General features: G+C 35.3%; 1 protein-coding gene across 7 annotated transcripts in view; it reads right to left on the bottom strand.

The window, feature by feature from the left end:
- Positions 1 to 610: 610 nt before the first annotated feature.
- Positions 611 to 27,060, bottom strand: part of LOC131200283 (T-lymphocyte activation antigen CD80-like) — a 58,813-nt gene continuing 32,363 nt past the window's right edge. For 5 of the 7 annotated variants that reach the window (XM_058186929.1, XM_058186928.1, XM_058186933.1 and 2 more), the window contains 5 exons: positions 20,043 to 20,381; positions 18,007 to 18,282; positions 12,821 to 12,961; positions 5,948 to 6,050; positions 611 to 3,437 (listed from right to left, as the gene is read on the bottom strand). In XM_058186929.1, coding sequence (XP_058042912.1) covers positions 3,425 to 3,437; positions 5,948 to 6,050; positions 12,821 to 12,961; positions 18,007 to 18,282; positions 20,043 to 20,381 — 872 coding nt within the window. In that variant the 3' untranslated portion in view covers positions 611 to 3,424. Of the gene's footprint in view, positions 3,438 to 5,943; positions 6,051 to 12,820; positions 12,962 to 18,006; positions 18,283 to 20,042; positions 20,382 to 27,060 lie in introns of those variants that run through there. The other 2 variants (XM_058186935.1, XM_058186934.1) reach the window with 2 other exon arrangements.

The raw sequence follows: 27,060 nt of genomic DNA, 5'->3' as shown, positions 1-27,060 counted from the left end.
TTCAGTAAAGAAAAATAAGATATTTATAAGCGTGTGTATACATATATTAATCACACAATATTTATACATTATACATTATATATATTGTGTGTATGTCAATCACATGCACACACATTAAATATAGTGTGATTGACACATTACATACGTAATACGTGTACACATACATGCTTATAGATACTTTTTTATAAATATTTAATTGTCTCATTTTCATAGTGAAGTAAACTTGATGAAATAAAACTCTTAGCATTAGTCCAGCAGTCCCCAAACTTTCCGGCTCTGTTAATCAGGGGGAAGGGTGGGAGGTGGTTTCATGCGTGCACTGCTTGCACAAATGCCGCTTCACACACTCACCCACCACTTGGACAGCCCAGTTCTCAAGGTACTGGACCACAGACCAGGGGTTGGGGACCCCTACATTATTTTGTACTTTACAGATTTATAATTGTATAAAATGGGAGAAATTTCACTATAATTGAGGGTTTGAAACAATTGCTTCTCAGAAGGTTCCACAATAACTTGTGAACTGCCTAAAATTTAATGAAGAGGCATTGATAAGAATTTTTTGTCAGAAAGAGTCAGTATGTCCTGATTGAATTCTCAAAATCGTTGATTGGATGAGACTATTCATAAAGGGAAGAATAAAAGCTTAATGAAAAGAAAATTGTGTGATACAGTTGACTGTTCAAAAGCAAAACCTTTGAGAGAGTATCTACAATGAGATGTGAAATCAAGAGCCATTTTCAAATGAAACTGGAATGTGGTATTTGTGACAACTCACCTGAATTAAAGTATAATAATACTTTAAGTGTCTTAAGTAATTTATGTTCACATTTTTACTTTTTAGCATATCCCTCTCTCAATTTAATATTCTCTCTCTATCCTTCCTGCTTATTTAAATGATTTTTATGATCAACCATCTCACAACAATGACTGGGTAGCATACAGGGATTAGAAAAGCAGCTACTACTGATAACCTATGACGCCTAAGATAAATAATAGATCTCATTCCAACAAATTCAAGGCAATTTATCCAGCCTACAGTAGTCCTTACATCAGTGCTGCAAAAATTCCAATAACTATTCCTTACCCAGAGGATAATAGGTTACCATATTAAGGCATTAGTTGACATTCTGCAAAAAAAAGTTAAGGACAAAGAAATAACGGTTCACTCCCTTTATTAGGTATTAGTAAAGTCTGTTACCTGTGTTCATTTGAGTTTACTCTTCATTTTTATTTAGTGTTATTCTGGAGTTCTTCTGAAAACCAGGTGGCTCTTCGTAATCCATGTCTATAGATAACTCAATCTCTACCATCTAAGACAGTTTAGTATTTTCTAATTGTTTTGCATATCAAGGTATGTTACCAGACACTCTTTTAGTTCATTAAAATCCTGTTGCATAAGCCTGAGGCACACATTTAAAGCAGCAGTAAATTGATTATACAGATGACCAGTAAACTGTGGCTACAGCAATACCTAATAATACAGCTTTAAAATAACTTTTTTAGGTTTTATTAATTAAATTTAAAAAAAATGAATAGACGCAATTATTAAAATTTTTTAAAAAAATACAGAATGTACACTGACACATACATGCAGTAGTTAATACATAAGCATTTCATTGCAATTATTCATGTGTAATTATGCTAGTAGATGATGTATTTTAAGTTATTAACATCATTTCTGCAGCCCATTACATAGTTGGGGGCATATATTTATTTTTGTAATGTTAGAAAAATAGTCAAAATTGTCAGCATGGCAGTGTCTAGTTTCTTTGTCTAAATGTCAATTTTGATAGACTACGGTTGAAAAGAACTTGTCTCAAAATTGAATAATATGTTAATTACTGTTTCTAAAATGACTTGTTATAAGATACTGTACAAACATTTAAATAGAACAATCTGAGGGAATCTTCACCATGATGAAATTTCAATGAAATTCAGTAGATCTTAAATATTTTTTGTTGCATTAAATGTAATCTAAGGTTTGTATATAGTTTGAGAATTGATGTCAACAATACTTTCCATAATATAGACTAATAGGAATATCTATTTATCCTGTTGCTCTGTTTAACCTATTCAGCTACTATTTTCCATTGGAATGAGCTACTTAACTGCATTTTGACAGATACAAAGAATCAGACCATTCATAAGATTGCATCGTAGAAGATTTATTCTATATGCTAGAATCTAGTCAATTAATGGTCAGCACTAAATTGGTGCTAGATAAGGGTCAACAGAATTCAACAGGAACTGGACTTGGATCTCTCGTGGCAATGCAAGGACGTTAAACTGATGCTGCATTTAACTATTCCCAGTCTTCTATCCATATTGAATTGTTTAATCACTAACAGAATATAATATTTGTTCTTTAAAATGAAAGCAAATACAATTAAATGTTTTCATTATTAGTTGATCAAAAGTATAAACCCTGCCTTCTATAAAAAAAATTGCATGTTTATTAATTGTAGATTATTTTATAGCACCAAGTTAAGTTACATAATTTCTTACATTGTTCAGCTTTCCATGATAAATAAGCCGGATTATTCATGTTCAAGTTCCATTTAAGGGAAGTTTCCCAAATATAAAGCTACATTTACCTACATAGTAGGCATACTATAATTCCTAGGAATTACCAAGTTTCATAACAATATTAATAGCCTGCATACTTCTGCTATTAAATGGATGGAATTACTAGGACACATGAGAACATCTTTTTATTACTCTAAAATTCTATTTTGCAAGGATCAGTTCACAAAGATTAATGACTTTTGGACTAATTGTAGATTTTTTCAGGGCACTACTTTACAGTACAAGATTTTTTATTTTTTTTAAAAAACAAGTTTTCCAAGTTGCGCTGTACTCTGGTGATTATATGAGTACAAACATAACATTTTAATCATTTTTTTGTTGGGCTTATATACTTCTCCAATTGTTATTAACACCAAGCATCCCTACCATCTTTTATAAAAAAGACAAAAAAGAGTTCATACAAAAAGGATTCACATAGTCAGGTTATTTTTAGTAAAAAAAACAAAAACCAATACCATAGCATTAATGACAGACAAAACCCCAGCGTAACAAACATCTCAGTTTTCTTCGCAGCAGTTTGAATATGATTTGCACTGATTCCCCCCCCCCTCCCCCCGTTTTCCAAACTTGTTTTCCAATTTGAAAACAGTGTCTTCTTCTACCAGGACTATCATATAGTTTTGTCTACAACTTGTCATTCAAGACTTTCTCAGATGCAGTCCTGATTAGCTTCCAAGTCCATACAAAGTTATCACCCATCTTCATGTATGTAAAAGGAAATCTTCAAATATGTTTGTGGTTTATAGTCACCATTAAATTCTGTTTAGAGAATTCTTCATCCCAGTTCAGTATCAGAATCTCTTACCAAAATAAGTCTGGGAGCTGCAACTCAAAATCAGGGTGGAGATCTGAGAATACAAAAAAAATATAAAATACATGAAGAACGGAGTTTGTTAATTCAGAGGGGGAAAAACCTTGAATATCTAATATAATAACATGAGAAGTTACATGGTTTCACATTTAATGTCACTAATAATTTCATAGGTATGGAATGTTCCCATTAACCTTTAAAGTCTGGAATAATGCAAGGGATATAATACTGTGGAAAACTTTAATAAATCTCTGTCCTCTCCTAAATTATCACTAACCAATTCAAAACTGGGAAGAGGGAAACAAAGATTTATAAGTGGATCAAAACTCATTTATTTGTTTTTACTTGGCCCCATTTTTAGTGGAAATGAAACATTATTTAGGCATATTGTGGAATTCAGATTGTTTTTCTTTTTAAGTTAATTTTAAAATATTGCTACTGTCAGAAATGGAAATGTTGAAAAAGCCAGTAACAAAGATGTTTAATCCTTTCACCCTACATGTGTTTTTATGTTAAAAAATAATTCTTAACAAAACTATTCCTATCCTACATGGGTAAAAGCTATACTGTGTGTGTCGTATACACACACACATATACATACATACATTCAGAGTATAAAACGCAGTTTGCCCCCCCCAAAAGTGGGTTAAAATTGCAGTGCATTTTATATACTGAATGTCGCCAAAGACCTGCCCACTCACCGGCCCCCATCCTTCAGCCATTTTCGCCCTCCGTGCATGTTCCAGGCTGTGGGGATCGCCGCAGCACATCGCCGCTTATCACCACCTCCACACATCACGTTTTCGGTCTCTGCATGCCCCATTTTTTGCGTTTGTGCGTTGCATTTTCAGCCGCCACCAATCCCCACCATCTGGAACCGGGCGAAAAACAGGGTGCGTGGGAGCCAAAAACGCAACGTGCGCAGGCGGCAATTGGCAGCGATGTGCTGTGGCGATCCCTTTAGCCTGGTGTGTGGCGTGTGTGTGCACAAAGTCTAACATCCACCAGCTCCGTGACATCATCATGGAGGAGTGGAAGAGGACTCCAGTGGCAACCTGTGAAGCTCTGGTGAACTTTATGAGGGTTAAGACAGTGCTGGAAAATAATGGTGGCCAAACAAACTATTGACACTTTGGGCCCCATTTGGACATTATCACTTAGGGGTGTACTCGTTGCCAGCAGTTTAGACATTAATGACTGTGTGTTGCGTTATTTTGAGGGGACAGCACATTTACACTGTTATACAAGCTGTATACTCACCACTTTACATTGTAGCCAAGTGTCATTTCTTCAGTGTTGTCACATGAAAAGATATACTTAAATATTTTCAAAATGTGAGGGGGTGTATTCACTTCTGTGACATACTGTGTGTGTGTGTGTGTGTGTGTGTGTGTGTAAGGGAGAGGGAGGGAAGGAAGGAAGGAAAGATATAAATGAATAAATAAAATAAAAATATAACTGGAGAGTTGCAAAGAGCAAAATTCTAAGGTTCTAAGATTTACACTACTGTGTATTTACACTACTTATTTTAATCTCATAAAATTATCCAGAAATGTCTTAATTCAGTGTATTCAGGTATTTAGTACCTGAAAATATTAACTTAACAGAATATGAAATTTTAGCAGTTATTTTGTATTCCACTGAACAATTGGTAACCAAAGGCTGACTTGCTTGTTACAGTTTAGGAGGAGGCATAAAATGTATTTTTTTTAATCTAAGGCTTTTATTTTAAAATTTTTATGTTGAAAGTTTTAAATTACTTTAATTGTTATTTGAAATTCTGAATTGCACTGTAGATAGTAGGTAGGTGTACAAGATTTGAATGAATGGCATGTAAAAAATCTAAATGCCACTGTACTCCCATATCATGCCAACATTTAATATACAAAAGAGAACATAGTTTGTATCTGCAAATAATACAAAATTGGCTGGGAGAACTAAATATTTTTTAAAAAAATGATCTTCATGGAAATAAGCTAATTTAGATAAATGTGCTGAAAATGATTTAATGATATTTAATAGACAAATCCAACATTCATTTCAGAAATAAAAAACATGCAGGTTTTGTGAAAAATATATTATAGCAGTTAATGTCCAAAAGATGATGCCCAAAATATGTTCTCTACCACTATAATATAATATTATATACAATATGGAAACATGGATTTAAATTGTACAGTGCAGTTATCAATTTGTTTAGTATCTAGTGTTTCCCACAACAACCTTATAGAGTAGATTCGGGAGACAGCAAATTTCCTTGGCTGAGAATAACCTTGAACTTGAGTTAACAGCTAATCCTACACGTCAATTATTATACTGTATTGGCTTGTATGGTGTGGGATTTGAATAGTAAAATAAAGTTGTAAAAACAGTTTGACAATAGTTAGCAAGAGTGATGGTAGGCTCCTTTCTACTGAACGTGTTTATGGAATCGGGAGCATCATCTGTGAAGAGCTTAAAGTCGCAAGCGGAAATTGAAATGGGCTATTTCCAATTCTGATTCTGTTTCCATTTGTTTAAGGGGACAATACAGAGCACCAAGCTTACCTCCCCAGCCCTGAAGATGTCTTCCCGCTAGATTGCTCCTCTAGTATCATTTCATCTGTTGCCAGTGACTGATGTGTGGTGGAGGACCTTGAATGCTTGTGAACTAGTGCAACAACAACAACAACAACAAAATTAAATCACAGATTTTTCTCTTATTTCAGTAAAACACAAAGAAATAAATCTGCCATATGGATAAAAACCTAAGTTTTAATCTGAGCAGACAAGTAGTTTTACCAGTTTCAACATTATCTTACATTCTTTAGTAAACAATTTCCCTTTTCCAAAATGAGAAGCTGTCACAGTCTAGATGTATGTGTGTTATCAAAGCACTTTAAGAAAGCAATTCTAGACACAATATGATGTGGGCTTAATACATCTGCACTCTAGAGACCTTACTCCTCGTGCTATTACTATTTTACCACTCTAGGTCTAAGGAAAGTGTTTAATTAACAATACCAACCGGTCTCAAGCTACAGAGATGATGGGAGACTATCTGGCTGGCAAAGCTTTGATCTTGTTATGCTCTGGTCCTTCAAACTCCAAATAATTTTTGGGTTGTCTAACAATATTCCAAAGTGCTTTTCCTCTTCAACATATTTCCTTCTCTAGAATGTGCCCTTAAAAACCCCGTGTGTTTTCTTGGCCTCACCCAGGATCCCTTAAAACTTAATTAATGGAAATTGATCACCTCATTTTAGATTTACTGGTAAATTCTACTCTGGATGAAAACTAATAATATATGGTCTATCTTCAACAGCTCCCAGAGCTATTTAATCCATTTTAACTATGATAACACTTTGAGCTGCCTGCCAAGAATCCTCTCTGATCCTAATGTTTCATTCTGCTAGTTGTAAGACTTCTTAATTTCATGCCTTTTTTTGGCCTTCTTTTTGGCCTTCCTGTTCTTAATACTATGACCTAAGAGAATCTAACCTACCTTCTATTCCCAGGTCCTTACCAATAAAATTAAGCACAAAAGTAAGGAAGATATTTTGTTTAGGTTATTTTTTAATCCTCCCACCATTCACTACAGAGTCCACACAGGGTGCGGGTCTGTGACAAAGCATGGCTGTCTGCTAATTTATCACAGAGCACATTTTCCTTTTTTTTAATAAAGCTTTTTATTTTATATTACATATACATATCAATGCATGAACAGTATGACACCTAGGTGCCATACATGTCAGTACAGATAAAGTAATATTATTAATCATAGTTATCACATTCCTCTAGCTTATGTATTTCAAGTAGTAATACACATACCAAATTATAATCTTCCATTATTTCATATTGTTTAAACATATATCCTCCCACCATTCAATTTCTAAACCTCCCTCTTATCATTGCACTTATTTTATAAAAATGTGTATACTAATATTCCCTTTCTCTTATTTCTGTCTTTATTCTTTTATTCATGTCACCATTATATTAAAAGACGTTCCCTTTGTATTGCAATACTATCCTTCATTATTTCATTGTTCAATATTAAATATGCAATTCTAATACCAATCACAATATAATTTAAACATGCAAATTAATTCTATTCATATTCTTTACATTCAACCAATCTATATGATTCCACTATTAATACACTTGTTTATATTAAAATGTTCTTTCATCATTTTATTACTCATTATTTCACTTTATTATTCCACTGCAAATCATATTATTTAAACATATTCAATAATACCATTATTCAATCTCTAATTTTCCCATTTTATATCCTTAGTTCTTATTCATATTTTCCATATTTCACTCTTTGAATCTATTTATATTAAAATACTAACCTTCATTGTTTCATTGTTCAATGTTTAAATATACTATTCTAATGCCAATCACGATATTATTTAAACATTCAAAATAACTATATTCATATTCTTTGCTTTCATCCGATCTATATAATTCTGGTATTAATGCATGTATATATTAAAATATGTTCTTTTCGTTATTTAATTGTTCAATGTTTATCAATCACAATATTATTTAAGTTTACTTAGTAATACCATCATTCAATCTCTAATTTTCTCATTTTATTATTACTTTTTTTCATTATGTAAAGATATATATATAAGTAATCCCTCAATCTCTTATTGAACACATTCCTATCTCTGTTCTAATTTCTCCTCCTGCCACCCTTATAAAAATATAATCCTCCTATCCGCCTTCTATCCATCATTTCTTATCCGCATTAATACTTTTATTCTTTTTTTTACTTGCCTCCCATATTCTCCTCTTAAATCTTTATCTCTGTCTGTATCTGTGTCTATATCCTGCTTAGTCAATCTAAGTGTTTCTCCCATCCCTACTGTCTTCCATGTCTAGCTTTAAAAGTATCAGCCCGGACCCCTGTCTCCCTTCCCCAAGTATCTTCCTGCTCCTCTCGTTCTCTTTTCAGATCTCTTAGAATGTTTTCCCCCTGGTTTGATTCATCAAACATTATTAATTTTATTGATGACTCCTCATTATTTTCGTTGATTCCTCAATTCTGTTTTTCCCCTCTATTCTTTCTGGTAGCTCCTTCCTTTCCTGGGCATCTTGGTCATTACTCATTGTCCTTTGTATAATGTTTTCCAATTTTTGATCTATGCCATCCATTAATTTCATAATTGCCTTATGTTCTGTATCATATCCTTTATGCTTTGAAACATCTAGTCTATCTCATTCAAAGTTCTGCTCATTACCTCCTTCTGTTGCATCTTATCTTGTTTTAATAAATTCCACTTTTGGCCAATAGCCCAAGAACCATTTATTCCAACCTGAGGTTACTCTTCAAAGTATACGCTAATCACAGTTCTTTATGTACCATAAGTAGTCAGTAATTTCCATTTCCATAGTCCAGGGAGTTATTCAAGCCTTTTTAAGTCACCTTTATAGATTTAATCATATAACTTAACATTCAGATGGCACTTTAATTAAGTGTCTTACTTTTTCTCACATTTAAATCTCCATTGGTCATAGGGTAGATGTATATAGTCCAGTAAATATTTTCATAGTCCTTTAAATGGGTATTCCCAGGTTTGTATATTTTCCTTTCACCAGCAGGTGGCACTTTCAGGTTAACTTTCAATATTACTAAAAATCTGGTTTTAATTATTTTAAATTATAGAAGCAGTGTTAATTTTTTAAAATCCGTAATTCCAGCATTTTAAATTGCCTTCCCAATGCCACATCTTTTCAATTTGAGAGTCCAATTTCCTACTTTTTTGAAGAACTTTATTTTTTCTCTCTTTAATCCTTTCTGGTAGTTTTGGTCTGGTAGTTTTCTCAAAGTGTTTGATCACCACTTTAACAGATAGTTCTGAGTAAATCCTAGATTTCTCTTTTGCGGTTAACTTTCAGGTAAAAAAAATTGTCTCATATTGTTCACCGAAATCCACTCCAGCTCAAAGCTTAGATGGTCATTGGCTATCCCAGCTTTGTGGCAGCCATCTTAGGCTGTCTCTTCCCATCATGGCCGAAAGGGAAAGTAAGCTGCGACTCTCCGAGACCTCACAGGGTGTCACTCTTTGCTTCACCGCCCCTCCAAGGCAGCTTTGGCTCCTTTCAGAACCCACTAACAGGGAGAACTTGGCACAGAGATGCGGAGACCCACTTTCCGTGTCCGATCTCGCCGTGACATCAACCAGAAGTTGCAAAGCACATTTTCTTGAATAGTCTATTTGTATGGACAGGATATACTTATATAGGACTATTTAAAAATGAATTAAAAATTGTTCATTCAATGTAAACTGAGTGGAAGAAGTCATTTTTGTTACATATACCTAACCCATATTATCTTGATTAATTAACCACACCTAAGCTACTTTTCATTTTTTTTCTTTTAAAAAAATCTGCTAGCATAGCAATTTATCTGGGTCAGTGAGGCAAATTTGATCAGCAAAAATAAGGCAATTAATCCAGATAAGAGGGTTAAATTCAGCCTTAAATAAACTCAATTGTGCCTAGAATTAGATGACTCCATTACATTAGTTGTATCCTGAGAATATTTAAATCAAGTCAGCAGCTCATGCATGTACACCTAGTCCTCTGAGGAAAAGAGAACAAAGTGGCCAGAAATGGGTAAAAAATGCATTATAGAATTCATTGCCAAAGACTGGCAGTCCAAAACATATGTCCCAATACTTATGCCTTCAACAGTCAAGATATCAGTTGCTCCCTGCCTGATAATAGGAAGTTGGCTAGTGAAATTTATAACCATTAACTCCAAAGCCAATTGACTTTTGATCTTAGAGTAATTGTCTACTGTCAGAGCCTTTACTAAGAAGATCCAACTAGGTTAGTGGCTTGCTGGGTTATTGTACATATTGTAAGAAGAACCTCTCTAATTTGTAAAACATATGTGGTGGACTTTGACTATCTTTGTGCCCATTCCTCTCCTTATATTGCAAAGTAAAAAGTTTAGACAGGTTATCTTCTAGATGCAAAAATGATTCCAATACATGTTGAGGATTAAACTTTTGTCAATAAAAGTTTTCATCTGGTGAGCAGCGATAAAATATGGACTGTGGGCCTCTCCAGGCAGCTTTTAAAACGATGGACTGCAACTGAATATTTCTACAATTTTATTCGTCACTATGTTCCATGGAATTATTTCTGAATAATCATTGAAAGGATAGTGTTGTAAATTTTAGGGGGAAAAGACAGCACTTGCAAGTGCATTGTCAATTTATCTTAAAACATGCAGAATTCATAGAAGATTGTCATCTATATGGATCCAAACCATCTACAGTAAGTCATCATAAGTAATAATAACAATTTGCTTTTATATGTGGACTTTTGTTAACAGGTTTTTCTAAGATGTACACATTATTTATATTTGACAACCAATTCTTGTTTATACACATTAAAATGATGAAAACAAGAAAACAGTGTTTTGTTGCATCTGCTTCCATAGATTACAAAATACTTTTGCATAACACTAGGAAATGTAAAGAATACCTGCCTACACTATATATTCTAAAGCAGATCTCCAGGAGAATTTCCCTCTTTAACCACTACCCCAACAGAGATTCCAAACCAACATTCTCTGAAATCCACAGCTAAGTGAAAAACAAAAGTATTTTACTCTTAAATACCAAGTTTTATTTTCAAAATTGCAGATTAGTAGTTGAGGGGATTTTTAAATACTTGTTTACTTTTGGATACATAGGAAGAGGGGTTCATAGAAGCAGAGATTTCCAGAAACATCTCAGTCACTTTCTGCAAAAATAAGAGGGGCTTGTGGCACCATAAACACACACATATATAATTATTATGTCCTGAACTTTGATAAACTGCAATTCATGCTCCATTAGATATAATGGGCAACAGAGATAAAACTGTATTATAGTAATATTCTGTTGTTTTTGAGCTTTAAATACCCTGTGATGACAGTATTTAAAAATAAACAAATATTTTTTCCAGATCCTGTAACCTTATTTTCACAAAACCTGTGTGAATACGCTATAGCTCAATTAATTCACCATATAACCTTACAAAAACAGATCATACTATAATGATAGAAATTCAAGAACTAAGTGCTGCATAAAAAGCAGGCATCAACTATAGCTCTACAACAGAGGTGGCTTTCAGCAGGTTCTGACCAGTTCTGGAGAACTGGTAATGGAAATTTTGAGTAGTTCAGAGAACTGGTAAATACCACCTCCTACTGGCCCTGGCCCCATCTATTCTCTGCCTCCCGAGTCCCAGCTGATTAAGAGGAAATGGGGATTTTGCAGTACCCTTCCCCTGCCACGCCCACCAAGCCACACCCACAGAACTGGTAGTAAAAAATTTTGAAACCCACCACTGCTCTACAACTAGTGATAATGCTATTATCCCAACAAAAAGATTAATCCTCCTGTTCAGTTTCCAATGTGAAACCTGCTTTCTAGACAATATTCTACTGAAAACTGGCCAATAACGATATGAAATGGATTAAAAGTTTGAAATCAGAAATATAAATTGGATATATTTATATAATTTATCCATACAAACTGGACTAACAAATAAAATATCTGAAAGAAAATATCTGACAGAAAATATCTGTCAAGGGTTAATTTCTGAGACAGATGAATGTTGCTAAACTTGAGTGAAGATTAATGGCAAAGACTAATTTAGTAACAAAACTGATGAGCTAGGATTCATAAAATGCTCTATTTCTTTGAAGATATAATATAAACAATTCTTACTATTCTATGTGTGTTAAGCAGGAATGTGTGAAGTAGCCTGACCCTAACCTCTACTCTTCAGCCTTGATTGAAGACATCTGAAATTGAGCTGTGCTTTTGTGTGTGCATTCTTAGTAGATTAGATCAGACGGAGATTTATATTGCCAATGTAATCAATACATTCAGGTAAAGATTAGTACAACTAGTCTTCATACTTTCTGATTATTAGAACATAGTTGTCAGTATGTTTCACATTTTCTTTCCATATCACAAGAATTAGAAATATGATACCTGTAGCATCAGAGGCTCTGGTGTTCATCAAATGACAGTTACATTCATTAAAAAGGAAATGGCCAAATCTTGCAAAAACGCCAAATGTCATGAGATCATTATAATCTCTTGTGATATATGATAAGTTTTCATTATTCTCACTTGGGATCTCATAATATTCCTGGATAAGATTGTTGAAAGCTGATGAACTTTCAAAAAATGGGGAAGGAACAATTATACAGGATTGCATATTTTCAGAATCTATTGTGACCCTATGATTATTCTATCATTTCATATGCAACATAAATTATACTAGGATACTAAATAGGAGCAATCAACATAAATCATGAGATATAACAACAAAATTATAGTCTTAAGAATATAAGGAAATAGGTAATGTGATAGATGAGAGGATAACAATGCTTCAGCTAGTGACAGAGGTATCAGTACTTACCATAGCACTGGAGTATTACCAACATTACCACGGCTAGAACAAAAATCAGGATCACTGTTGAAGAAATGATGATCCCAAAAGGTGGCAATGGTGGCAATGGTGGCAATTCAGTTCTGGGTTCAGAACAGTTCTTTGTCATATCTGAAATAAAAATTGAATGTAACATTGAGAAATACAGGATCACAGTGAAGAAATCATTAGTTCTATGATATACCCTAGAATAGAATAGAATAGAATAGAATTTTTTTATTGACCCAATGAACACACACAAGGAATTTGTCTCCAGTGCATAAACTGTCAGTGTATATACAAGCAACAAGTGATAATCATAATCATAAAATAAAATCATCATAAATCATAGATACAACTCTCAGTGACAGGCATAGGCTACTAAACAATCAACATAAATAATACTAGGATACTAAATAGAAACAATCAACATAAATTATGAGATATAACAACAAAATTATAGTCATAAGACTCTAAGGAAATAGGTAATATGATAGATGAGAGGATAATAAGCATAGCCCTACTAGGTGGTTTAACATCCTAGGACATAGACAGTGTTGTGGGAATTAGTTGTTTAACAGAGTGATAGCATGCATGGGGGGCTGTCATTGTATCTGGTTGTTTTGGTATGCAATGTCCTATAGTGTTGTCTTGAGGGAAGAAGTTGAAATAGTTTATGTCCAGATTGTGAGGGGTCTGTAGATATTTTCACAGCTCTCTTTCTGGATTGTGCAGTATATAGGTCCTCAATGGAAGACAGGCTGGTTGCAATTATTTTTCTACCATTGAAAGGCTGTGTCTGTCTTGTTGGTTGTTCTGCCAAACCAGACAGTTGTAGAAGTGCAACTATAGCATCATGATATAATCTTCATGAAGTCAAAGTGCTCTATGAATTTAAATAAGAAGCCTTGAAGTAAAAATAATGGGGGGGGAGGAGGAGGAGGAAGAGGAGGAGGAGGAGGTGGTGGTGGTGGAGGAGGAGGAGGAGGAAGAAGAGGAGGAGGAGGAGGAGGAGGAGGAGGAGGAAGAAGAAGAAGAAGAAGAAGAAGAAGAAGAAGAAGAAGATGATGATGATAATGGGGGGGGGATCTGATGAGGTTGTGTTTGTATAATCAAAAATAAAAAAGCTTGAAAAACAAGATAACATGAAGTAGCATATCCATATAGTGAAAACAACTGCATAAAGGCCTAGAAATTTATGGAGTATATAAGTAAATGGTGTAAACTAGTGTTAGCTATAGATGGAGTTGCATCAGTAGGTTGCCCCCATGCAACTATAGGCTACTAAATGTTTCTCAGCTACAATAACACATAACATTATCCTCTATTTTAAGATCTGGGATCTTAAACAGGCTAAGAAATCGCATTAAAACCCCTCTGCCTTCAATTTTCCTAACAAATATACGCTCACTTGCAAATAAGATGGATGAAATACTCCTCTTAAATAAATACTATTCTGATTTTCGCAATTCAGCAGTCTTATGCTTCTCTGAAACCTGGTTAAATGAATCAATTGAAAATAGCAGCCTGAACATTCCAAGGTTTCAGATTGAATGATCAGACAGGATTCCAGAAACATCTGGTAAAAAGAAAGGAGGAGGCTTATGCCTATATATTAATAGAAACTGGTGTCAAGATTTTAAAATAATTTACAAATTCTATGGCAACAATTTAGAGACTCTAATTATCAACTGCAAACCTTACTATTCGCCTCGTGAATTTTCCTCATTTCTTCTAATTGCTGTTTATGTCCCACCACAAGCCTGTGTAAACAAGGCATTATGAACTCTAGCTGACCGAATCATGGAGGCTGAAGCCAAACACCCTGATTCACTGACCATTGTTTTGGGAGATCTAAACAAGGCAAACTTAAGGAAAGAGCTACCAAAATACTTTCAGCATGTCAATTGTCCCACCAGAGGCAAGAATACTCTAGACCATTGCTTCACAACACTAAAAGATGCTTATCGGTCTTTACCACGTGCAGCTGCATGATTCACCTTGTACCTGCTTACAGTCAAAGACTTAAAGCCACAAAACCAATAATTAAATCAGTGAAGACCTGGACGGAGGAATCAAAATTAAAGCTACAGGCATGTTTTGACTGCACTGATTGGAATATTTTTAAAGATACCTCTGCAGACCTGGATGAACTCACAGATACTGTAACATCATATGTCAGCTTCTGTGAAGACCTATGTGTACCTACAAGGAACTTGCAAATATACAGTAACAACAAACCTTGGTTTACACCTAAACTTAAGCAGCTACGACATTCCAAAGAGGAAGCCTACAGAAAAGGTGATAAAATGCTGTACAATCAGGCCAGAAATGCACTAACAATGGAGATAAGAGCAGCAAAAAGAAGCTACTCTGAAAAGCTAAAGAATCAGTTTTCAGCAAATGAACCAGCAAACATGTGGAAAACTCTTAAAAATATCACCGGCTATGGCAAACCTCCTTCCCAGGCTGAAGGTAATCAACAACTGGCAGATGACCTGAATGAGTTTTACTGCAGGTTTGAAAGGAAACTACAGCCACCTATCTCCACAACCCCCATCTCAGACACACCAACAACAGCCAAGCCTCCTACAACTGACCCCATTTCATTGGGTTCACAACCCCTAGTGATCACAGAAAAGGAAGTGCAGGACCTATTTCACAGACAAAAGCCAGGAAAAGCTCCAGGCCCAGACAAGATAACTCCTTCTTGCTTAAAAGTCTGTGCTGACCAATTGGCCCCATCTTCACCCATATTTTCAATAAATCACTAGAGATGTGTTATGTTCCTTCTTGCTTCAAACGCTCTACCATCATCCCAGTGCCAAGAAGCCCACCATCAAGGAACTGAATGACTACAGACCAGTTGCTTTAACATCTGTAGTCATGAAAACCTTTGAAAGGCTAGTGCTTTCCTACCTGAAAACCATCATGGATCCGCTGTTAGACCCCTTGCAATTTGCATACCGAGCAAATAGATCAACAGATGATGCTGTTAATATGGCTCTGCACTACATCCTACAACATCTTGAGTCTCCAAAGACCTATGCAAGGGTCCTTTTTGTAGACTTTAGTTCAGCATTCAATACCATCATTCCAGACATTCTTCTAACTAAGCTAAACCAGCTACAGGTACCGGAACAGACTTGTAAGTGGATCACAAGCTTCCTAACAAACAGGAAGCAGCAGGTGAAGCTAAGCAAGATCACATCAAATACCTGTACAATTAGCACAGGGCCCCTCCAAAGCTGTGTGCTCTCCCCACTTCTCTTCTTTCTGTATACCAATGACTGCATCTCCAATGATCTATCTGTTAAGCTACTGAAGTTCGCAGATGACACAACAGTGATTGGTCTCATTCGAGACAATGATGAATCCGCATATAGACGAGAGGTCGAATGACTAGCCTTGTGGTGCAACCAAAACAATCTGGAACTGAACACACTCAAAACCGTAGAAATGGTGGTAGACTTTAGGAGAAACCCTTCCATACTTCCACCTCTCACAATACTTGACAACACAGTATCAACAATAGAAACCTTCAAATTTCTAGGTTCTATCACATCGCAAGATCTAAAATGGACAGCTAACATCAAAAACATCATTAAAAAAGGACAACAAAGAATGTTCTTTCTGCGACAACTCAGTAAGCTCAAACTGCCTAAGGAGCTGCTGATTCAGTTCTACAGAGGAATTATTGAGTCTGTCATTTGCACCTCTATAACTGTCTGGTTCGGTTCTGCAACCCAACAAGAAAAACACAGACTTCAGAGGATAATTAGAACTGCAGAAAAAATAATTGCTACCAACCTGCCTTCCATTGAGGACCTGTATACTGCACGAATCAAGAAGAGGGCCTTGAAAATATTTACAGACCCCTCGCATCCTGGACATAAACTGTTTCAACTCCTACCCTCAAAACGATGCTATAGAGCACTGCACACCAGAACAACTAGACACAAGAAGAGTTTTTTCCCGAAGGCCATCACTCTGCTAAACAAATAATTCCATCAACACTGTCAAACTATGTACTGAATCTGCACTACTATTAATCGTTTCATAGTTCCCATCACCAATCTCTTTCCACTTATGACTGTATGACTATAACTTGTTGCTGGCAATCCTTATGATTTATATTGATATATTGACCATCAATTGTGTTGTAAAATGTTGTACTTTGATGAACGTATCTTTTCTTTTATGTACACTGAGAGCATATGCACCAAGACAAATTCTTTGTGTGTCCAATCACACTTGGCCAATAAAAATTCTATTCTATTCTATTCTATTCTATTTGCCTCCCCTCACAATGAAGGCATTTTTTTCCTCTTAATGTTTTTTCCCCCCTAATTAATGCTGACACAGCAGTGCCATCTTGCCCTCCTGCTATATTTTCCTTTATCTGTTCACTGTGGCTGGAACCCCTCCTTGCAATCACTGGCCACTATCTTTCATAGCATTATGGCTGGGCTGCAGCCTTCACCTTTCTGAAAAAAGCTTGATTGGTGAGCTTTCCCCGCCTACATCTGTGAATGGTGAAACAGAGAGCTGTAGAATAGTGAAAGGTTGTCCCTCCCTCTCTTCCTTTTCATTGATGAAACCAGTTGAGATTAGAGCAAGTATGTCCTATGTATTGTACGCCAAGCAAAATGGTAACATACTCCAAGCTGAAGCTCAGGAAGAATATTGGCTCTATTCATACATCAAAGGAGTACAGTATTCAAATTTACTTCAAGCTACATTTAATACTGTCTTCACCTAGTTTAATTGATAGTTATGGCTACTAACTTTTGCTAGCATATCTGCTGTCTCTCAAAGATTGAATAAAATGCAGAAGTGTCTCTTCAACTGATCAAATAAATAATAATTGGCAGTAATGAATGGTTAGAAAGAAGAATGGCAATATACAATTCAGCCAGGCTTACCTTTATCTACAATAAATCAATTTAAATCAATGCACAGTGAGTCATTTACTTTCTATTAATCTGTGTGACTAAACATGAGTAATGCTGTATCCTATTCATTTCTTTTTCTAACCACAGTAGCAATTTTCATACAAAAATAATATTTTTATTTAATTATTATTAATTCAAATAGCTTTGTGTTTTGTCATTCACTCAATTATTATGTTATATAATCAAATAAGATTGCCTTTACATAAAATGGAGGGAACTTACTCAAGCTATAGTTGGTTGACACTTGGAAATCTAAATAATGAACTGAGCACCGGATCAATATATTTTCTGTCATGTTAAACTGTAAGATGCCGGTAATATTAAAATGACCAAATCTTTGGTTGCTTGTGACAGTCCAATTCACTGGATTTTCATTGATAGATCCATACATCTTTGGCTTTGAAGAACCTCCATGAGAAAAACACATCAGTGTCAAATTTGTTGGATCACAACGTTCACTGGACAAATTGTTCAGGATGATAGGTGTACTAAATGGAACTGGAAGACACAAAAAAGGTAGTAAGATATTACAGAATATGACTCATATGGAAAAATTGTTTGATACTATTGGAATTTGTTCAAGCAGACCTAAATTTCCTGTCACTGATTATCCTGAATTTAAGAAAATTCTCTTACACACTTCAGGCAACTCTGTCAAGTTCCCCTTCTGTGCAAATGTTTTCCCAAAATAGGACAGTATCCTCATTATTAATCTTTATTGAACAGCAGTGAAAACTTATTTATTTAATTAGGTACTTAGTGATTAATATAAAATATGTACTGAGAATGTATGTGTGTGCTGCAAAGGATGGGATTACTATTGTGATGTTTCAATTATCCAGCTAGCTTTGTGCCTTCAATGGCACTAGAACTAATGGCCTATCTGGTCTTTAATACACATCTTATAATTTAGTATATACTATAATAAATTATAAATCACTTGGAATACTGTATCCAGTTCTGGTCACCACAATACAAGAAAGATGCTAGAAAGTATGCATAGAACAACAACAAAGATGATAAGGGTCCAGAGGCTAAATCATATCATGAATAGTTATGATTCTATACTCGAAGTATCATGCATTGTGATGTCGCAATGCCCATTTCATCATTTCATTGTCAAGATGATTAGGAACAGATGGCTATGGCTAGGAGTCCGACTGCTTTTACAGTAGGAGAAAAAATCAATTTATAGTAGCTCAGTCAAAAGACTATCATTCTGTCAAAACTATTTAAAATGTAGAAATTATCATGTATCTAAAACTTTCTGAGTGTTGACAAGGATTCTTATAAATTATTCCTATTACTGTATGACAAATCTATCAGGGATCGCATTCCAGAGCTAGAAAATAATATTTAGTTCAGGAGTTTAGCTAAATGTTGCTATTCACTAATTTCTGAGTCAGGTATACCAGGTATGTCAAAAGATATACCAGAGTAACATTTGGTGCCCCAATTGTATAGAACTTCTGAGAAAAATATTAAAATCACTCATGGCAAATTACCAAAAGCTTCAGTTTAGGGCTGGTTGATTGGAGACAGAAAAATGACAATTCAAGAAAGTATACCTACTTTCCTGAAAGATATACAGTATATTCTTTTTAAGAAGATACACAATTCATAATCTAATTTTACTTTTACTTTCTAGTTTATTCTAGTTTTATAACTAATTTATAAAAGTAAATCTAGTTCTTTTAGAAGGAAACTAAATAAATGCTCCTACAGAAAGAAGAAAATTGAAAGAAATGTATTTTATTATTTATTGCAAATAATTTAGGTAAATTCACTGAGTTTTAGTAAAATCGTATACAAATGATAAACATGAAAATGATGCTGCTGAGCTGACTAAATTAACTTCTTGGATCAGAGAAGAATTTATTGCTGACTGGAAACCCCTAATGGACTTATTTGCATAAATTATTTTATGATTTGTGCTTTTGATAATTAGATAGGATAGATGATAGAAACAAGATAGCTATGTTATAACCTCAGACTACTAATAATTGTTGTAAAGAAGACAGAAAGTTTCTTTGTTCTTTTCAAATTTCTTTTCTATTAGTCTTACACTTTTTCTCTCTCTCTTGTATTTAGCTTCCTCTTTAATTCTTTTTCTTTCTGTTTCCTAGTTTTCTTATATTGCTTTGTATTAGTTTTTATCTTCCTTTTAAAAACACTTTAATAAAATTATATAAACATACACAAGGGGTGTGTGTGTGGAGAGAGAGATTAAAGAAGTTGTGTCAGTAGCTTACACTTACCTATCACAGATAAATGGGTAAATGTTTCTTTGGCGTCACTTTTCAATATGGCAACACAGCTATATTTTCCACTATCATTTACTGTCACCGAGGAGATTGAAAGTGTAAGATTCTGCTCATCTAACTTTGATCTGTTCTTGTAAGATGGGTCCTTTTCCAATTCAACTTCTTTACCATTCTTGTATGAAATCACAACTATGTCTGGTTTACCATGGATAGGCTTTTGCCAGTAGATGTAGTAAGATTCTAGAGGTATGCCTCTAGGGATTTTGTAACCGCAAGGAAGCCTGGCTTCATCTCCTGCTTGGACTACAACTCTTAATTCTTGACTGAGAGTACCTAAGGAGGAAAAATATACACAAATGCGCAATCAGAACTATGACCTACATCCATTTTTCAAGTTTTTCGTTACAAATATACTTTGAAATAATGTGGGAGAAAAGAGGGACGAATGAATTAACACATATATTGAGATAACATCATGTAGTAGAATCAAGTGAATAAAACTGTAAGCCCACTCTGTAATGACTGCTTATATTTATTTACTTATTAGATGTATTTGCCAACCATCTTGGCAAATAAACTCTAGGTGGCATAAGGCATTGGAAGCATTAAAACCATAGAAGATAAATTATTCCAAAATGATAAAAATGGAATTACAATCAAAGATAAAATAATGGTTAAAAGCCGGGGAGGGAGAGAGCAGGATGCGCAGGGAGAGCAGTGAAATTGCCTCTTAATTCATTAACCACCTCCTCCATTGGGGCCCCAAGCCATCTGGGAATACCAGATCTTCAGGCCCTTATGGAAGTCAGGAGCCAAACTTATTTCAGTGGGTAAGATGTGCTAAAGAGCAGTTGTACCTTGTATTTTCCTCCTTAATACAATGTGGTGTGAAGGAAAGCTTTCAATAAGTACAAAGTGTCTCCAATACAGGTAGCCCTCAACTACAACTGAGCCCAAAATTTCTTTTGCTAAGCAAGACATTTGTTGAGTTTTGCCCCAACCTTCCTTGACACAGTTCTTAAGAGAATCGACACAGTTTTTAAACTCGCAACAAGATTGTAAAGGGAATCTAGATTCCTCATTGACTTTGCATATGAGAAGGTTGCAAACAATGATTATTACTATAAAAAAAATTATTGTACATTTGCAGAGCTTATAATTTAGCTGCTTTTCTTAAATAAGGCAATCTGTATGGGTCCATTAATAATGTGACCTAGCCTTGTCTTAATGGTATGTAGAAATGATATTTCCATGTGCTCAATTATAGTCTCCTATGGAAAGAATCTATGATGGACATTAGTAGGCAGACAAAATACTCAGGTTGGTTAAATGGAAGGATAGAGAATATGTATCTACATGCATGCATGGTCTGATGGGTGTCGTATTAAATATCTGGTCCTCTCTGAGCTTAGTTGTTTTCTTGCAGACTTTTCATCACCAAACTAAGTAACAACATTCAAATTCCCATAAGAGAAGCTCAATAAGAACACTGTTTAAATGAAAACAAACATACTGCAGCAACCATTAACACCAGAAAAAGGAGACAAGTCATCTATACAGCTTCTAACAAAATGTATATTCACTCAGCTTTATCAAAAAGTCCTTGGCCACTCAACCCAATATATACAACCAACACAAGCTGTGAAAAGGATAACACTGTTATACAACAAAAATATCTCAAAAACCACCAAGAGCCACATGGCATCACCATGACACACAAATCAACTAAAATCCACCAAAACATCCTAAGTAAAATAAAAGACCCACCAGCCTCGCAAGAAAAAGCAGCAGTCATCTACAATAGCAGTTCCCATCCTTTCCACTTTGGTGGTCTATCCCAGTGTGGAGAGGGGCATGTGAGTAGCAGGTGCACACATAAGTGCACAGCTCCATTGGTGTGAGCGGTGCAAGCGCACACCCTCTATTCATGTGAATTGACCTTCATGCACGAGTGGAGGGTGCTTGAGTGGAGGGTGCTTGTGCTCATGCTTGAATGGAACTTCATGTGTGAGGGCCCCCCACTCATATGAGTGGAACTTTCCATGCAAGCACAAGCGCCCTCCACTCAAGAACCCTGGATTTGTGCAAGAGGAGCTTCATAGTCCACTGCTTGCGTGAGTGGAGCTTCACTTGTGCAGCCTGGTTTCAAACAGACCGTGGCCCAGTAGTGGGCAATGGCCCCTGATCTACAACTTACAGTGCCACTACATAAGACAAGCAGCAGAAAACTAGCAAACCGCATCCATGAATACCAACTAACAGTCAGAAGACATGATAAAAACTCCTTAATTTCACAATACATGGACAGAGACAACCATAGTTTCAACTGGGAAACTGTGAGCATCCTAGACCAAGCCAAGTCCAAATGCTAAAGAATTTCTGTAAGCCTGGCACTCAGACAAATCAGTCATTAACAGGCACATAGAGATAAACAACATCTGCTATTCAAAGGATACAATAAAAAAAGCCAAAATGGAAATGGAAACAAAAATGGAAACAAAAAGATCAAAACATCACATCACCACTAATTCAACACTAGAATTAACACTGGACCAACAATCATGAAGTAAAGAATGCCCAAATCAAGGAACCACACCAACTCAAACAAATAAGCTAATCAAGGAACCACCAAGACCATTCCCACCAGTGTCAGGGAAATCTACTAAGTTATAAAGTTATAAAATGAAAACAAATCCCTATTTAGCACTGATGATGTTACCTAGTCTGATAATGAAGTCTGCAAGGGAAAAAAATAAGTTCAGAGAGCACCAAAGACTACACAATTCAATTCTGAACTACAGATATTCTCTTCTATCGGTACCATATTAAACATATTTTGTGAGTTGGTAAAGGAAGTACTATAATTATAGAGTAGCACCACTCTTAGCAGTTATAGACATTCAGAGGAGAAATTAAAAAAAAAAGAACAATGTTTTGTTTTTCTACATTGCTTACTTCTGCCTCTTGCTTTTTTTCCATCTGCCAAAGAGCAACTCGCACTCCCAAGGGATACTAGAATTCAAGAAAAAAATAAGGATCCTATTCCCTTGCTTTTTCCTACATCTTCTCTTTTTCCATGTAAGATTTATCACTTACTGAGAGGCCACTAAAGCTTCTTTTGACTCATGGATTTTGGTTTGCATTCCAAAACTCAAACTATGTTGTGCAGCTTACAACTTGTTTCCAAGTCCCTAGATCATTTTGCTACAATATAAAGACATCTGAGAAGGTTTAAGTCCATCCAATATCCTTTCTATAATTTATCTGTCCTCTTTAAGTGTTTCACAAAACATCATTTGTCTCAATATAACTATGAGTGTTAATTTCATTTTCCGTAGAATTCTATGAGGGCGGTGTGGTCAGCTGTGAATGGTAACCACACCAGTATAGGAAATCAGAAGATTTATCACTTTCTGAGAGGCCACTAAAGCTCCTTTTGATTTATATGGATTTTGGTTTGCATTCCAAAACCGAAACTACAGTTGTCTCAAAAGTGCTTTTCAAAAGGCAACTGGATTATGTTTTTTTCCTTGAGGAAGAAGACATTTCGCTTCTCATTCAAGAAGCTTCATCAAAGGTGTAGGTGGGTATAGTTGTGTCAGAGAGCCTTGTCTCTCCACTTTCAGAAAAGGAGAACAACAAACTTCTCTGCAAATCACACATAAGTTTACATAGAGATACTGGCATTATTGTTATTATTATTTTACTAATGTCACTCCTATCTTTGTAGACCATGAAAGTGTAACTTGAATATTCTTAAAGCACAGAAGAAGTTTTCCAAAGCACCAGAAGGAAAGACAAGAACAATTGGTGGAAACTAATCAAGGAGAGAAGCAACCAAAAATTAAGGAGAAACTTCTTAACAGTGAGAACAATCAACTAATGGAACAACTTGCCTCCAGAAATTGTGGATGCTTCATCACTGGAGGCTTTTAAGAAGAGACTGGACAGCCACTTGTCAGAAACAGTATAGAATCTCCTGCTTGAGCAGGGAGTTGGACTAAAAGACCTCCAAAGTCCCTTCCAGCTCTATTCTGATTAATTAATATAAGTGTGGACAGGGAGAATGATGTTGCCCACAAGTCCAATTGCTTCTTGCTAAAGATGAAATACTTCAGCAGCATAGAAATTAATCTAGATTAATTCTAGATCTTCTAAAAGCTCAATAGAAGGCTAATAAAAGCAATTGGGAAATATAAAAATAATGGAAATTGAATGGCATCATTATTACACTTGACTTTAATCCAGAGACTTAGTATCATAAGTAAACTTTTGGCCCTGATAATTATAAGCTGAATAAAACTGGCTGTGTACTTTAGCTACCTTTCAATGAAAGGGAGCAATATTGGTCTTTCTATTGATTTGTGTGGATCAAATTATACAAGAAGAATAGCATACAAGAAACAATGTGATCTATATCCATCATTATAATCACTATGTTCTCAATATATCATCTCTTTTATTTATTCACTGCAAATAAACAACATTAAAAGTTTTTTTGTTTTTGTGAGTGCATGTTATATTGCCATCAAAAGAAAGGAAATGAAAGTGTGTTTGGCTGCTGTACGGCTTTGCTGTCATCCCAAGGGAGAGCATGATATGTCATTACTCATCATAGTCAGCTTTAATTTTCAGTAGGGGATTCCCTAAAAAGTGAACTGATATTAAAAGCATACCACAAAAGAAAGAAGAAGTGCAGCCTACACTAGAAAGTAGTTTGGCATAGTAATGACTCCAGAATTGACATTGCTAGTGAAGGCAAGCATAGAGATGAAAAGTCCATTTTAAATAAAAGCCATACAGACACACACACGTGTGTGTCTGTGTGTGTGTGTGTGTACACACACACACACACACTCACATCAAGTTTGCTTCTTATATTAGCATAACCATGCATCCAATTAATATAATATAGGATTGACTATATTATATTATAATTATATTATATATGCCCCCTCTCCAAAACAGGATTATAATTAAAAACTGAAATATCTATAGTACTAGGTAGGGGGATTACATTTTTGTAAACACTAAAAATTCATATTTTTCATACAGCCTGGTTCTGTAGGAGAATTAGCATCTGTAAGTAAGGAAAAAAATGCTCAAAAAAGTAAAAAAAAAAAAAAAAAGTTCCGAAGACCACTGTACCGCTTGATTGTCGGAACTTTTTTTTTTTTTTACTTTTTAAAGCATTTTTTTCACTACCGGTTCGTGCGAATCATCCCAAACCGGTAGCATTTCACCCCTTCATAACACCCAAAACACAGAACAGATGATATCCATCATTCCTTCCTGGGGAAAACATCCTTAAATTAGAGACTACCATTCCAAATGCTAACATTTAAATTGCACCCATTATTTCGCCGCGAGCTTAAAACACATTTATTTATTTGCGCAGGACTGGACTAGATTTTAAAATTTTTAATTGGTTTTAATGGGTTTTATTATGTATATTGCTATTTTAATTATTCGGCCATTTGTAATAAGTTTTTTAATTGAGGTTTTATTTTGTATTTATATGTATATTTTTTATCTGGCTGTGAACCGCCCTGAGTTCCTAGGAAGATAGGGCGGTATAAAAATACGAAGAAATAAATAAATAAATAAATAAAAAATAAATAAATATACATCTTTGAAAGAGGGTTGAAATGGGGGAAGAAGCCAGTAGTGAAATGTAAAAGTTGTTACTACCAGTTCTGTGGGCGTGGCTTGGTGGTGGTGGGGTAATGTGACTGGGTGGGCGTGGTCAACTTTTTTTTTTACTTTTAAAAGCATTTTTTCTACAGCCTCTGGCCAAAGACTTGTAAAAAAATGCTTTTAAAAGGCTCCTCTGACGATCCCAGCTGAGTTACCTAATCGTCAGAGGCTTTTCTTTTAAAAGCATTTTTTTTTGCCAGTTCAATGTAGGGGTTACTAGGAACTCTGAGACCAGTCTTCTTTTAGGCACAAAGCCAGTCACTCTCTCTCAGCCCTAGGAAGCAAACTATGGCAAACCACGTCCAAAATCTTGCCAAGAAAACTGTTTTGTCCAGGCAATTACCAGGAGTCAAGAATGACTTACAAGCACAGACACCCCAACATTATAAAGAACTGGCATGATGTGCTTTAATACTCTTGTCCTAGCATTTATTCCTGATTTAATACATTGGTATGAAACCCCATAGCATAAAATACCTATCTTAAAATAATACATTTTAAGACAATAAAATAAAATTAATATAGGCGTCCTATAAGCTAACCTAAGCTGCCTTATACTTCGTTTTAAAAATAAAATCCAATTTTAAAAAGCAAGTAAAATATGAAATTTCTTGTCTTCTCATAACTTTTCCCTTCACGTTGGGTGTCTGGAAGGTAAACAATGCAATATTTTTTTTTAAGTAAGCCTGATAGGGGAGAGTAATTTCAGAATCATTAAGTTGATGTGTGTTTCAGGTGGATTGGTAGAGAACGTACAAATGATAAAATGATATAGAAAATCAAGATCTGCTTGGAAGGAATGTATGAATTCTGAAAATGAAAGTCAAGCAGCAAATTTACAGATAGTGCAGGAGATATTATTATATATGGAATTATTAAAAATGTTGGTAAAACTGTTCATCAAGGGCTTCTGAATTAAATTAGCAGACTAGTAACAAAACATCACTTTTATGGACTGATAACTAGATAGAACGAAGGCATATTGTACATCAGGGGTGTCAAACTCAAGGCCTCTGGGCCAGATTTGGCTCCTGGGGTGTTTAAAACTGGCTCGTGGGACCAGCCTGGAAATATTAAAGGACCGTCCCACGGTGGCCCTGCCAGCTGAAAACAGGATGCAAGGAGGCCCCACAAGGCCCCCATGTGGCCTGTTTTTGGCCATTTTCAGCCAGCAGAGTGCTGCAGGAAGCTGGGGAGACCAAAAACGGGCCGCACAGGAATTGAGCGGGGCCTCCGTGCGGTCCATTTTCGGCTGGTGGAGTGCTGCAGAAGGACTGGATTGAACTGGATTACAATTATGTGGCCTCCAATCAGT

Source organism: Ahaetulla prasina, chromosome 5 (genome assembly GCF_028640845.1).
Source record: "Ahaetulla prasina isolate Xishuangbanna chromosome 5, ASM2864084v1, whole genome shotgun sequence".
NCBI classification, from domain to species: domain Eukaryota; kingdom Metazoa; phylum Chordata; class Lepidosauria; order Squamata; family Colubridae; genus Ahaetulla; species Ahaetulla prasina.
The sequence above is the reverse complement of the archived record's forward strand: the minus strand, read 5'-3'. Positions and strand labels throughout refer to the sequence as shown.